General features: G+C 35.4%; 1 protein-coding gene across 3 annotated transcripts in view; it reads right to left on the bottom strand.

The window, feature by feature from the left end:
• Positions 1-2,561: 2,561 nt before the first annotated feature.
• Positions 2,562-15,823, bottom strand: part of LOC134532971 (solute carrier family 35 member F5) — a 29,072-nt gene continuing 15,810 nt past the window's right edge. For all 3 annotated transcript variants that reach the window (XM_063370057.1, XM_063370058.1, XM_063370059.1), the window contains 3 exons: positions 14,883-15,042; positions 11,404-11,649; positions 2,562-9,811 (listed from right to left, as the gene is read on the bottom strand). In XM_063370057.1, the coding sequence (XP_063226127.1) occupies positions 9,742-9,811; positions 11,404-11,649; positions 14,883-15,042 (476 nt within the window). In that variant the 3' untranslated portion in view covers positions 2,562-9,741. The remainder of the gene's footprint in view (positions 9,812-11,403; positions 11,650-14,882; positions 15,043-15,823) is intronic.

Below are 15,823 nucleotides of genomic sequence, written 5' to 3' on the forward strand. Positions count from 1 at the left end.
GCTCAGTTCAGTCCCGTCAGTTGCATGGGAAATTTTGCGATGGCTGCATCGCAGAGGGAGGGAGAGCCTCCTTTCATTTATTGAAACTTACAAATCCCTTCTCCAGCTGTGGGATTTGGAGAATACTGACTATGGTAATTAAGTCATAAATGCCATGTACGATGCACTTGTGGAAAAGTTAAATTAATTGAACCACATGCTAAATAATCATGAACAGGTAACAAAAAAAAATTTAACAACTGACACAATTGAAAGATAAACTGGAGAGCCTGAATGAAAAACTGAGGTGTAGCTACAAATGCTCAGATCAGTTGATTGTTCAGTTTATTCTTCCGATCAGGATTCACTTAAACTAAGCAATAAAATGAGCCTGTATGGGGCCCTTAAAATCTCTCTACATTATTATAACCAAAGAGGACTGAACATCAAAAATTTCAATTAAACTAGTAACACCTCCCCCTCCACACAATATATAATGTGTGATTTGACAAATAAAAACTAATTAATAAACTACTTATAATAAACCCAACCACAGCAAGATTAATTTCACATAATCAACTAAAAACTGCAATGATCAGCTGAGGCAGAAACTTAATATTTTAACTATGTACTTAAAATACATTAACAGTTTTAGAGATAACATTTAAAATAATGAGGGATAATATTTCAAGGTAAAAAAATAATTTTAGAAATAAAAATAAAGAAATATTCAATATACAATTTATTTACATCACTCTCAAAACACTTAACACAAATTTTGGCATTTAGAGTTCAGATAAATCTTTAAAATACTTAAGGACACAACATGAAAAAATAATATACAATTGCAAAAATACAGGCTAAGAAGGGCAACAATAACTATCTATCATAGACAACACACAAAACAATTCAAAACCAAACAAAACATGGAACAAATATTCATGTACAAAACCATTTCTAAAAATAAATATTTCAATGCTATGCAACAGACACCAAGAAAATATACCATGTGGAATGTACAAACAGAAAACTGTGCAGAAAACTATTGATTAGCAATGTGCAAACATTTGGACATTTCTTTCTCAAATAATTACAGTACTGAACACTTCTTTAAAGAATTCCTAATTATAGAATTTTAAAATATAAAAAATTGGCAATAACCTTCAAAACACACACAAAAATAATACATACAGCAGTAACTAGTATATAGTGTAGAAACTACCTAGTCCCCAATTGTTTACAAAATGAAAATAGAAAAAGTATTAAATAATTTAGAAATTTTTTATACACCCAATATTCTTTACCACAAAGGAAATTCTTCTCTGTGATAACTTAACAAAATAAATAGCAAATATTATATAAGTCGTACTTAGCACCTAACTCTGAGTGAAACAAAATGAAGTCATGTAACTGCATGTAAACTGAGATAAGAAGTGGACAGAACACAACACAGATAGTTTTAATTATCTGCTAACACAATGACTGCAACTCAGAAAAAGCCATATGAACTTTTTACATGGTTCTGAACCCATAATGTAATCTTCACTGCAAGTCATGCTAGTACGTATGTATATCCTACCGACCACTTTTAACTTAGCTGCTTCAATTTTAACAAAAAATTAAATCAATTAGACAATTATGTACATGTTTTCATACCCAATAACAAATATTTGAGACAGTTTTCTGCACAATATATTTTTAAAAAAATTAAATATCTAAGTATGTACTACAGCAGATTTTTCATTTAAAGCCCTGTCTGCATTTGGCATTTCTATAAAACGTTTCTTAAAGACTTGGACACACATAAACAAATGCACCATCTCCAACAATATTCGACGTAGCAAAAGATGCAATACTGTGCACTAATTACATGTGTGTTATAGTTGACCAACTTTCACGATCTTGCATCCATCAAGGAGGGTGGATGTTTTGTTCAGAGCAGAGTGAATGTTATGGACAGTATGAATAATAACAGCTTGTTAACTTTTAACGTTTTAACCAAAAACAGGGAAAATAATTGTTCTATGTATACAAATGTATGAAATTTAAAAATTTGTATGAATATTAAATATAGAACAAATTTATAAAATGTGACAGCACCAAAAATGTAACTTAAAAAAAAAAGATACAGTGGGATAATTTTCACTATACAAATGGGTAAAACAGATCAAATCTCAAAACTAATATACATGTGTTGGCCAAGCACTATGAAAAATGGGAATCAAAAACTGTGATAAAAATTCAGGAAATGGATTGAAATGGTGTGATTACAGTACATAAACTCTTGCAACATCAGTGTCAACGGCTAAACCTGGTTCACTCACTCACCAAAGGTTTGCCATGAAATTACAATTTTATTTGTGAATCACAATGATTTTTCTAGTTGTTTTTACTATCATGGTTTAAATTTAAATGAAACATAATACTGTTTATTTTTTAGCATTTTAGTACTTTATTGGCAAGCAAGAAGCAAGGAAAAAGTAGACTAGGGCTGGTATTTATAGTCGCATCTTGAGCAGTGTCTTGAGACCGTCTTGACGAAGACGGTCTTGTTTCTCAAGGCAGCGATTTCAATCTCCATGTTTCATAGTCCGCGAACAAGACGAGCTTCATGAAGACTGCATGCTCAATCAATAGCTTGTTTGCCGTACTTACGACTTGACGAAGCACTTACTTGAGACAGCCGAAAAGACACGAGCATACACGAACTTTGCCGATTGAACTGTTTTCGTTAAATATTCTGGTACTATTCACACCAAGCACTGAAACCCCAGAATTTGAGGCTATTTATAGTAACAAGATTTAGTGAGTATATATCACTACATTCGAAGTGCATTTGTACGTTGATGTGAGGAATTTGTTTATTGTTTTAATACTCTCGAATCACACATGGAAAAATTAATGTTTTGCGACCACAAATCTGCACACCTTCTAGTACATCTCAACTTGTGTCACTTGAGATGAATGAAATTAAGAACTTTATAGACTTTTGACGTTCCTGTGCAAGTTTAACACTAAAAAATTATGTATCTAACGATATAATAATACCCTTTTAACAAAATAATGCAATAAAATTAAGTTAGCATCTTCAGAACTGTTAATACTGATTTACTACTTGTTTAAAAGCTACTTGTCTTTACAGAATTATCAAAAAATATTTCAGTTAGTGAAAAACTTTGTTTTTTTATTTTATAAAATGTCACTCTGCTTCAGCTTCAGGATAAGGTACAGTAAATGTTTGTTTAATAAAAATATCAGATTTAACTACACAGTAAAAGAATTTTTTTTATTTAAGTAAGAAAAATGTATGTTTAGAATTATAACAATAAGTTTGAACGAATCTGATAAGGGTACATAGTAAGGAACTTAAAATTTTGTAAAACCCTTTATAAAGTGTTTGTTTGTTCATCAATAATATAAGACATTAATTTCCTCATATAATAGGTTAATTTTTCTTGTTTAAGTTACTTGTGATTCTATAATTTAATTGTATTATAAGTAAAATATATAGACTACAGTAGGTCTCAAAGCCTACTGCGTATGAAATAACCAAATCAATAAACTGAGCTATGTATTTAAATATATTATAACAATTAGATTTTAAAAAATTAATCTAATAAAATTTCTCTTAAAGCTATATTTGCATTTTTCATTAACTGTAACAATAAAAAAAAGTATTGTCAGTGCCAGGATTTGAACCACATTCATATTGTTTCCTCTATGCATGGACATGAAGCCCATCTCCCTAACCATTAGACTACCAATCCTCTGACGAAATAATGTGGAAAATTACTGTATATCAACAATGTAATGCCACTTTTTCTTAAATTATTTTTAATGTATTCTGGGTGTCACGAATGTAGAATTAAATTTTCCGATTGTGATATGTACCATCAACCATCATTAAACACATCGTTTTCCACATCCATTGTACTCATTCTGTGATCGATATGTAAATAAACGTGTCTGTTTAGCACTTGAAAATGTAACCACTGGTCACAAACAAACCCTAATCTCATTTAAAATACATATAAAATTGCTTCAGCACTTCATACAGAATTTATTTAAGTTTAAAAATACAAGGTTCACGAGAATCCGCCATTTTCTACATTGCGATCAGAACAAGCAATTGCTTGAGACATGCCTGCCGTGGTCTTGGCAAAGACGATCTTATTCGTGTTCTTAAGCACGGTCTCAGCGACTATGAAACATGCTTCTACGATGGTGTTCTCAAACAACGACTATGAGACAGGAGAATGCCCTCTCATAAATAAGAAATATGTGACTATCATAAGATGGTCTTCATCAAGATTGTCTTGTTTGCGATCACTTCAGATCATCTCAAGCAACCTCTATGGCACACAAATGTTAAATAAGAATGCATATAAGAATTTCTTGACGAAGGAATTGCTCAAGACGTGAATATAAATACCACCATAGGTAATCTTAAACTTCACACACTGTACCAAAACAAGATAGAAATTAGAAAGTCAATGCAATATCGATGTAATACACACACAAGAGAAGTAGTCACTTGGCTGTCGACTTAAGGAGATAAAATCAAGTTGCAAGCCCGACTTCCCAAGGAAATCAGTTCCTTTCACATTATGCAGTCACATTTACGTTATAAGATTTAGATTGTGGTATCAACTTCTAAAAGTCTAGTTAACACAAAAAAGTAAAGCAAAATAAAGTTATAGAAAATTACAGCAATATATTATTCTGCACACCAAAATGTTTTACCAATAAACTGGCAACATTTTATAACATATATCTATCTTTATATGTTTTTATCCAAGCTTGATAAAAAAAAAATTTAAATGTCAACAAAAGGTGCAATCTACCTCTAAAACCTTCTCATTTCCACATATTATAAAATAAAGTAAAATAATATAGCAAAGCAGCATCACCAATATATAAAATTAACAAAAAAAAAAACATTTTTTAGTGTTCATATATATTTTTTGTGCATTTCAATTACATCAGCTAGTAAAATCTTGTGTCAGTGAACCTGTGGATGACATTTCACTCTTCCCTTGGCAGTGAATCAGATATATTGTGCTGTTGGCAAGCCGGAATGACCAGGTTCTTGGGGCATTACCCAGGCCGCTTTCGCTCTTCAGGAACCTAACGGCATTTTTTTTTTCACAGGAGTTGCACAACTACTTCCCAAGTTTAATTCTTCTATTTAATACTGCATAGCCACATGCCTGGCTCTTAAAATTAAAGATATATTTCTACTATACATGTGAGAACAAGTTTTTGATTCTAAATTTTAAAAAAACACACCTGCCAAGGATTAGCACAAAATATATATTTTAGTTTTTTTAAGCTATTACGATTACAATTTTAACCATACATGTACTGCATAAAAACTATTTTGAGTTTCAAATAATCAACTGCGTACCTTTGTTTTACAATATTAACTTTACTAAACCTAATGTAAAATTGTTAGAAAAACATACAGAAACTAAACAGTTCGTAGTAAAACTAGTTTCCACAGCAGATGCTAAATTAAATGTCAAAGCATTTCATTACAAAATGTTACTTGGAAACATTCTAAAGCCTTATATTTAATACTGATAAACCATTCATGTTAACAAGTGAACCTGTAAAACCCTTTTGAAATAAATGCTCATCCAAATGTAACATTTAAAACAATTTTCAAAAACCAAATCACACCAACAGATACTAGTTACTCAATGCACATGACTAAAAAAAATGTTTCCAAATATGAACTGGCTTAAAAAAAATAAGTGCTAAAGCATACTGCAGTTGCAAACAAGATATAACATTCTTCAGACAATTCCTTGCAATTTTTATTCCATTCCTAGTCATTAAATTTTCCCCCCTTAAGGTTTTTTTTTCATTTATTTCATTTTATACAGGTACTTAACATCAGTGACTAATTGAAAAATATCAGTGACTTTCAAGCACACACACTATTTCTTTAATGTTAAAACTTCTAATACAATGGGCGATGTTCCCCGCCCCCCACCAACCCGAAAAAATAAAAACAATTTATCAAAATATATCATTCCCATTAACAAAAGGAAAGAAATCAAAAACAAAGTGTGAGAACTATAATATATATTTTAAGTTTAGTCTTGTTTCTGCCGCGACAGATTAAAAGAAAGCACGCATGATTTTCTACATGAATACCTTAAGTTTCACTACATTTGTGTTAAATAAAACTTAAGCACAAAAATTTTTCAGCAATTCCTAAATCACAAGAAATCAAACTGATTTTCCACTGATGCTAGAAAAATAAAATATTTCAACCCTTGTTCCCCCTCAAACATTAGACAAAGTTTTCGTGGGTCCCAACATAATGTTTGTTACTGAAAGATATTATATAATGTTTTTACTTTGCTAAGAAAATGTTAACACATTTAAGTCCTTGTCCTTAATGTCCTTGTTTTTGGGGACAAGGAGGAAAGTTTGGAATGCAACAAACAATTAAAAAACCACTGGTAGCACAATGAACAAGACTCATCTTGGTGGTGTAATGTTCACTCCTGTGACTGTCACTGATATTTTATTTGGTCATTAGCAGTCCAAAAAATAACAAGCAACTACTGCCCAACTCACTGCAGCTTTGCTACCATTGTCACTATCAAATAAAAATACATATTAAAATTTTAAAAAAAACATATGTAGAATGAAAAGAATAAACATCACAGAAATTAAGTACAGTATACTATTACACTATTAGTGCTTATGATATGCAGCACACAACTTGCAGATCTCATTATAACAATAAATTAACTATTAAATAATTATAATGTATTAAATTTCATCTTAAAAAGACAACATAATAGGCTATATAATAAAAAATATATAACCTTTATCTTGAAAATAGTAAATCCATATACAATAAATAAAATGTCTTAAACAAATGTACAATGCTTAATAGAGCATGGCTAAAGCTTCAATAAATTACATTTGGGCCAGCAATAAACAATTAATGGATTTTTTTTTTGGTTGAAAAAAGCACACACGGAAAAATATATCTGGTTATTTTGAAATAGTGAGTTCTAGGGCATTATTCCAAGACATTCGGGTACGGTAGTAAAAAAGTACTGCCCTGTTGGGTTACAACCGTAATCTTACTAGCAGGGCATATTCCAGAACACGTCCAAACCAAATTCTAGTAAGGTAACAGAAAGGCAACCATTTTAATAAACGGTGCCCAGTGTGAGGCTAGAAACAGGTTTCAACGCATTCTAGTGGATGTTTTGCAACCATCATTACAATTTTTTACTGAAAAATCCTAGAGATAGCAGACCGTCACACAAATTGAATAGTGTTACTCTAATTTTCTCAAGTACTTTTTAAGTTGTGATTTTATTTCTTGTTATGACCATTTAAGTGTACAAAATGTATTCTAGGATAATTTCCCTACCATAAAGTTTCTTTTGGAACACCAATACGTTAGGTACGTCCCCCCATATTCACAAAATTTTATATTTAAAGTTAATGGTGCCAGAGCGGGTCCGCCATCTGGACGAACTCAAGGCAACATTCATTAAAATCTTACGCTCTGCGAAATTTATTACATGAGCTCCTAATCCTTGCAGCCGGCACATACTCCCCTTAAGGAGCAGAGTCTGACGGGAAGCGGCGTGGCCCCTTATGGAGAGGGAAACTTGTACTACACCATTTCATTGCGGCCCGGAGGAGTCGATGAAGGTCTATGAATGACCACCCCAGCAGACATACCACCCAACACTTAGCCAATTCAGCAAACAATAGTTTCCCTGCTGGCTATGACCCTAGAGAGCCCGTGACTCGGCTGAGGACCTATCCAACCTCTACTAGCTATCCAGGCTAGTACCGGAGCAGTGTGACGCTGGTCATACTTTCACCCGTTTTGGATTGGGGAATCCTGGGGCTTGCTCAGAAAGCTCCGAGCGACCACACACTAAAAATGAAGCCAAAACTACACTGCCTGGGCATGCTGAGAAAACCTCAGTGGGAGAACTCCCAGTATGACTGGCCGCCCCACACTACTGCCTAGATTTCTCATGGAAATAGGAGCTTTTCCAGTTAGCCCGTAAAATGACGGGGTAACTGACCTAGTCCGGTCGCATCACCTTGGGATCTGGGACCTGAAGGACCAGCCCCTTAGATATCTCACCCTCTCCAGCTCCCCGGAGCTTACAGCTAAACGCCCCGGTCACAGTCCTTTTCCTGGCCAGAAGTTCCGCCCAGTCTGGCCATTACCATTATTCCGTGAGTGGTTCTTCAAGTTTGAACCAGGGCGTGAGGGCCCGGCAGGCCTCGTTAAGGTTTCATGGCCATTTTTTGTTTCCTGCAGGGATGGTCTTCCACCTCACCGTACACCATTTTCCAACAACTGAGGATGTCGAGGGACGTGGACTTAGCGACAGGGTCCTCTTTAGCAGATTTTACGATCACCCATTGATGCCACGGGGGGGCACAGGATTGCCATGGGTGCCAAGAGGCTACATATTCACTTTATTGCACAATTCCTGTCTTGTTGATTTGTGGCTCGGATACTAGAGCCATCAGCAGCTCCAACACCTCAAACAGCATTTTTCCCTTTTCAATAGTGTCAGGAACACTTCCGAGTAACAGTGAGCTCTGCGCATGCGCAAAAATTGGGGCTACACATCGGCAATGGAAAGGACACCGAAATCAGTTCCCTAAAAATAAGGGACTGGCCGTGTCCTATATTTCACTAGGAATACGGTTAGGTTTCAGGTGTAGCATATTCAACACCTAAAACCTTACTTCTGTGTCTTGGAATACTGGCCCAAATATAATCTTACTGACTACAACATCAGCTTTCAAGCTTCGCATGAATTACCTGACAGTTTACCTAAATAAAATGTGTTTGTTCCAAATGCTAATTTCAAACATTAAGAAACTTTTTTTTCTTTTTTACATTATGGCTGGTAATAAGAGATGAAAATTGTCAAGCACAAATGAAACTCAGTTTGTTTCCAGTTTTCCTCATTACATGAGTACTGATAGCATTTTTAGCTGTAGCTGTGCGTCACTTACGTGGCAACCGCCTGGTGTAAAGTTTCAGCATTCATGTGCACAGTCAAACAAGCCAACATTGAAAATAACAAAAGCTGACTGGCTGACGAGTCACTTGAAGTTACTAACTGCATGCATGAAAATGCCTTGATATTTTAATCAGATGACTGGAATAAATTTTTCTTGATGCATCTCATAACGTACTTGAGGAAAAACCACTATCAATGCTGAAAAAAATTTTTTATTGAGGTATTTTTGTGCGAAAATGTGAAATATAAATAAAACTCTATTTTTAAAAGATTACACAGAAATATTAACAATAATTTTAAAAAAATATGTCCACAAAAACATAATGACCTTTTTTAACATCTTTAACAATCACAGAATTTGAAAATAATAATAATAGTGCTCTATAAAATTAACATACAAGTGAACACGCACCATTAATAGTCACATAAACCTCTCACGTATAAATCACAGATGGGTCAAATTTGCTGCTCGAAACACTGCTTAAGAACATCAAACACTATCTCTAACAACTCCAAAACTGCATAAAATGTAAATGAAGTAAAACCAAATGGATTTTCCACACTGTCCTTGACTAGATAAAAATATAAGAAAAATTAATATGTCAAAATTTGCAGATGTTAAAAACTGTGCCAAGCAGCAAATATTCTGAACACTTTCTATCTATGTGATGTATCAAATAACTACAAACACAATACAATAGACACATAGTTACAAATTACACGCTTACGCCTCATGTTCACTTGAATTTATGCCTATCAGCGATTCAGTCTGTTCCTCATCACCATCCAAGATTCTGGAAAAAGAAAAAAAGAAACATTTAAAAACCGAACTTTTTTTTTCCAGTATTAATGTAACTTGAAATACTGAAAACAAAATCTGCCATATTTATAAACAAGGGCTGGTCTACTATTTAAATGGCATGTCAAACATTTTACAGCCTGTGTGTATCAAATAAAACCATTTGATTAGGAACATTATTAAGGCAATAAGAATTATTATATTTGTGGTCTTAATACTGTTTTATATATCCGAATTGACTTTTAAATAAAAAATTAAATTTATTATTACTTATTTCTGTTCATCATTTGAGCATTATTTAATTATAGTTTGTTGACAAAATCCGGCAGTCGCATGTGTCGCACAGTACAAATGGCCTTAAGACCATTGCCTGTTCAGCGTGGCAACCAATTTAAAAAAAAGGCTCTACTTGGGCCTACACTGCCGCCTGTGGTCATAAAATTCTAATTTAGACAATGTCCTAAATAATGTCTGACAGCACGGCCTGAACAACAGGCAAGAATTTCTTATTCAACCACATTACATTGTTAAATTTGGTGAGCCACCACTTAACAGGCATACTCACGCAGATGCCCAAGTCACAACCGACATGGCAACCTACGAATCCAGCTTCTTTCCCACTGGGAAAAAAATGAATTCGTGAAACTACCAAAAATCAATTACAGAGCTGTTTACAACTACAACCAATGACAATTTTAGCATGAAAACGGACCATGGTGCCTTGTGATGTTGCCCACAAGACCCATCACGCAATTGTTTTTCACGCGCTCAAACAATACCTGTCTCTCTCTTACACTTCTATAACTGATAGAAGAATTGACTATGCCCAAATGTTTCAGAATCTTCTAGAAAAGTCCCTCCTTTATCCAAGCATTAGTAGATCAAAAAAATACAACAAACAATGCTTAAAAAATACAAGCACATAAAAATGTAACCACTCAAAAAAATCAAACAGATAAAAATAACTTTAAATAGCTTATTCAGCATAATGCAAGCAAATCAATACAAACATTTGCAAAGCATGAAATAATGTAAATTATAATCATGAAACCTGTGGCTAACACAAAATACTTCTCAAAAAGAATATATAGCTGTTATCAACATAATATCAAAAATCTCACCAAGTATTCAATATGATCAGAAAACATAATAAATTGTTAATAAAACTATTTAAAAAAGTGGAGAGGGCAGTAGCCCTGGGCTGCAAAAACATAATAAATTTATTAGAAATTTATATATGTGGTAATATTTTGGTTGTTGTTAGTTATTTCAATCAAGCACAATTCTCCTGAAACTAAAATAAAACCAATTGACTTCACAAAGTAAGACAGTGATACCTATTTAGAAAGCAAAATATTTACCTCTTCTCTTACTCAAAGTAACAAGTAAACTCGTTACACATAATTTGCCTGTATTCAATAAAAATCAATTTCCTGCACTCTCCACATAAGTTGAAATTTGCACTGGCATGTTAAATATTAGATGTCAGGTTTAAGCGTCGTATACCACTGGTTGAAAGTGTTCTACAATAGAGCTGGAAAGAGAAGTTGCTACATGCACACCCAGCCACACACAATGTCAACCAACCTGATTGTGCGGCCCCGACGGAACACAAACACGTAACACCTGCGCACACACTCCATGACCGGGTCCCAGTTCTCGTAATGCGCGAGCAGCATCACTGCAAAGAACGCCACGAACATAGGCACCGTGCCAATGTAGAACATTGCGGAATACTCCACCTTCTTGAACACAATGTCTGCGAACATTGTCATGGGGATAGTGAGGCTGATGGCTATCGTGGCGATCAACGAGGAAGTCAGAAAGCAGCCCCTGGAAACAAAAAAAAAAACATAGTTGATGTGACATTCAGCTACAATTCAGTCAGAGTACAAATGACAAACTAAGAATATAAACACACAGAAATTCACTCCTGTGAGGATTTTGAAACTGTGATTTCAAGTAGAGGTCCAATACTACCAGTTGCTTACAAACAGATCATGTGACCACTCTCCAACTCTCCACACTACCGTCACGTGATAGCCGCCAGGGTCAGTTACGCGCTTCACTCGGCTGCGTGTGGATTCCGGAACCTGGGTTACACGGTACAACAAGCGAGCCTATCCCATCAACCTCGGGAATCAAGTTGAACCTTATTCCAGGACGACCCTTGCGAGAACAGGCGCGTGAAATTGTATACAACGTTGCAACACATCTGAAATAAAAGATGTTGCTGTACAGTTTAAAATACAATGTTACTCAAGCGACATGTGCTGCGACGGGTGTGTCTGAATCAACGGTAAAAAAGATTTTGGCTAAGGGGAAAGTAAAAAGTAAAATTGGTCTGAACTTTTCAACACCTACTGGCAAAAAAAAAAAAAGTAGAAGTCGACGATTTTACGTGTGGTGCTGTGAGGAAAAAAGTGCATGAATTTTACACTGTCAGGAAAACTGTCCCAACTTTAAATAAATTAAAGACGGCTTTGCGAGATGATGGTGTTTTGGACTGCAGTAAAGAATTTTTGAGAAAACTGTTAAAGAGAGTGGGATTCCGTTGGACGAAGTGTCAGCCAAGGAGAAGGATTTTTATTGAGAAGCCTGATATAGCAGCATGGAGGGGGCTTTGATTGAGAAGCCTGATAAAGCAGCATGGAGGTGGCGTTTCCTACAATAAATGCGCAAGTTTCGAAACGATGGTCGTTCAATCGTTTATGTAGATGAAACGTACATCCATACTACCCACAGCGTTAGTTCTCGTTGGGAATCGGACAATGAGCTGGGTGTTACAGAGCCAATCGGGAAAGGCCAGCGTTTAATAATTGTGAATGCAGGAGGAGATTAGGGATTTGTACAGAATGCATTGTTTGATATTCCGGTCAAAACAGACAACGGGAAATTATCATAATGACATGAATTTCGAAAACTTTTCGAAATGGGTTACACATAAACTGCTTCCAAATTTGCCTGAAAACTCCGTCATTGTTCTCGACAATGCAAGTTATCACAATGTACAGACAAATAAGAAGCCGACTTCCGCTAACACCAAACAAGTGATTCAAAAGTGGCTAAAAATAAACAACGTAGTTTTCTCCTCTGACCTAACAAAAACCAACCTACTATTACTTGCGAAACAAGTGCGCACAGCCAAAACTTTCAAGATTGACGAAATCATTAAAATGAACTCCCACAAAGTAATCAGGCTTCCACTCTATCATCCTGACCTCAATCCTTTAGTGTGGGGATATATTAAAGGACAAGTGTGCGAAGAAATATCAACCTCACTCGAAGACAAAAAGACATTATGTGAACAGATGTTTAGTAGCTACTCTAAAGAGCAATGGAAAGAATGCTGCCGGCATGTGGAAAAAATCGAGAATGAATACTGGAACAGTGATAGGTTATTAGTAGAGACCTGTAAAATTCGTGGATTCATTTCGCGATAGGATAGAGTCCAAATACTTTTGATATTATTTTGCTTCAGTGATTGGGCCACAGTTTATCTGAAGGACTCTGGACCAATGAAAAATCTTTAACAGAAGAATTAGCGAATCACGATCATTCCAGTCAACAGGTGTTACGAGTCGGTAACCAATCAGCAGATGTAATTTGCACGAGTGCATAGAGTATCATGGAGTCTACCCTTTAGGGATTTGAAATCGCGAATTTTACAGGTCTCTAGTTATTAGATACTGAAATAGATAAGATTATTGTTAGAGACCCGTGAATTTCGCGGATTCAATGACCTCCAGGATAGACTCCAATATCCTCTACACACTCGGGGAAAACGCCAACTGTTCATTGGCTGTTGACTTGTGAGTCGTCTCGACTGGGTGGCCTGTGATTCGCCATTTATATGAGTGAGGGTCTCTAATTGGCCCTCAGTCCTCCAGATTAACAGAGAACCAATGACAGAAGCAGCACTAAGGTATAATTATTTGAATTTTAGCATAACACGAAATGAATCAGCGAAATTCACGGGTCTCTAATTATTGTTAATCTTGAAGAATCTAGAGACGAAGATTCCTGTAGTGAAACGGAAAATTCCAGCTTCACATCATACTCAGATTAGGTAAATAACATAATAACTATCTAACTATTAAAATATTACGTTGGCATCTTAAAATTATTTATCTATAATCAACACGCGTTTTTGCGTAGAACATTAGTGACGGAAAAAGTAGTGACAAAACGCAAATGTTCTGTATTTTACCTTTAAGAAAATGCTATTTTTACAGAACCCTTAACCAAATGATAATTTGATAACCAAGCCTTCAAAGAAAGAGTAATTTTAACACATGCAGCATTTTTGTTTATGATAATATAGTTTTTTTACAGAGAGGTTTTTTATGACTGCAAACAAATAGCGTGACTGCTAGCATGCTGATGTTCTGTTAACTTGATTTATTTTTGTAAATATGTATGTGTTTGAAGGATTTGGACATGTGTTAACGATGTAGTGTATTTTCCAGTTGTGATTACATCATGCAGTTCATGCGATATATCTAGAGACCGGAAAAATTCACGAATTCATTTCGCAATAGGCTAAAATACAAATGGGTATACCTCAGTGCTGCCTCTGCTATTGGTTCACAACTCACCTGGATGACTCTGGGCCAATGAGAAACACCCAACCAAAGCTTTATCGAATCACAGGCTGCTACGCTGGAACGTCTCACAACACAGCAGCCAATGAGTGGGTGGCATTTGACCGAGTGTACGTAGAACTGTGGAGTTCATCCTACAGGTCACTGAACCCACGAATTTTTCCGGTCCCTAGTTATAACCCTTGTGTCGCGTTCGTGTAAGACGGGCTGACACTCCATCGCCTTGATTTGGAGGGGTCGCCACGCCTTCCCCTCCAGACACTGTCGTTGCGCTAAGGGGAGGTAAAGGGGAAGACAAATCCTGCGCACAGCGATAACAGAGAAGGTTCAGATTTAACTTTTCCCCCTATAATTTTAGATACCTCCTCCTCTGTGCTGCTGCTTGATTGGGAACATCCAACTAGAATAAATAAAGCCAGAGACACTACAGCTAGTAAGTGGAGCACAGTTGGTAAGACTTACCACAGCCACAGAACCTCGGAGAGCACGGTTCCCACCAGGCCGTTCAGCAGCAGGAACATCCACTGGTGGTGCGAAGGCCATTCAAACAGTTCCCACTTGCTGTAGTGGAACAGGAAGAAGAGAGGCCACAGGAGTATTAGGTTGAACAACCCAACAAAACCTGGTACAACAGCAACATATCAGTTACATCACAAACTAATCTCATCATACCAACGCCACTCTTACATCAACATAACTATGTCGATTTCATTTTTTAAACCAGAAGATTTTGGTGATAATGTTTATATTTTGTCTTTATTGATAAAAAAATAGCATATGTATTAACCAACAAATATGAAACTAAAATTTTTCTTACACTTAGTTCACCAAAAGTGTCTCACTTTAACAGACACATAATACACTCATACAGTAAAATAATTAGTAATAAGCATATCTTGCACACAACTACTCAGAATACTTCAAATAAATATGCCAAATTTTGTGCATTTGAAAAATGTGCCATCGTTAATGCAAAAACATGTTACTAATATCAATATGAGATGCAACATCAAACAAAGTATCTAATACTAATTTTTTTCCAATACCTTTAGTTCATACATTTTGGTTCAAATTTACGTTCAATGGATTTACCATAATAAAATATAATTTTGTAATATTGGTTAATTTTTGTCAAATTTGTTATTGATTTCATGAATTTAAGTATAATTTGGTGATAAATGGTGTACTACAAGTCTTGCAGTGTCTCGTCGACTCGCCGATAATCAAACGGTCCGTCTGCAGTCGCGGCGCGAAGTGTCTCGGGAAGAACTGCGTCTCGTAATTAAAAGTAAATCTTGAATAATTTTGGGGGGGAGGGGGCTGGGAGTCCGGACCAAAAGGTCCCGAAGTTCCCCGAGTGGGCTTCATAAAAAAACTCTGACTGATGTCTCGAAGTTGGTAGC

Source organism: Bacillus rossius, chromosome 6 (assembly GCF_032445375.1).
Source record: "Bacillus rossius redtenbacheri isolate Brsri chromosome 6, Brsri_v3, whole genome shotgun sequence".
In the NCBI taxonomy this organism is placed as follows: Eukaryota; Metazoa; Arthropoda; class Insecta; order Phasmatodea; family Bacillidae; genus Bacillus; species Bacillus rossius.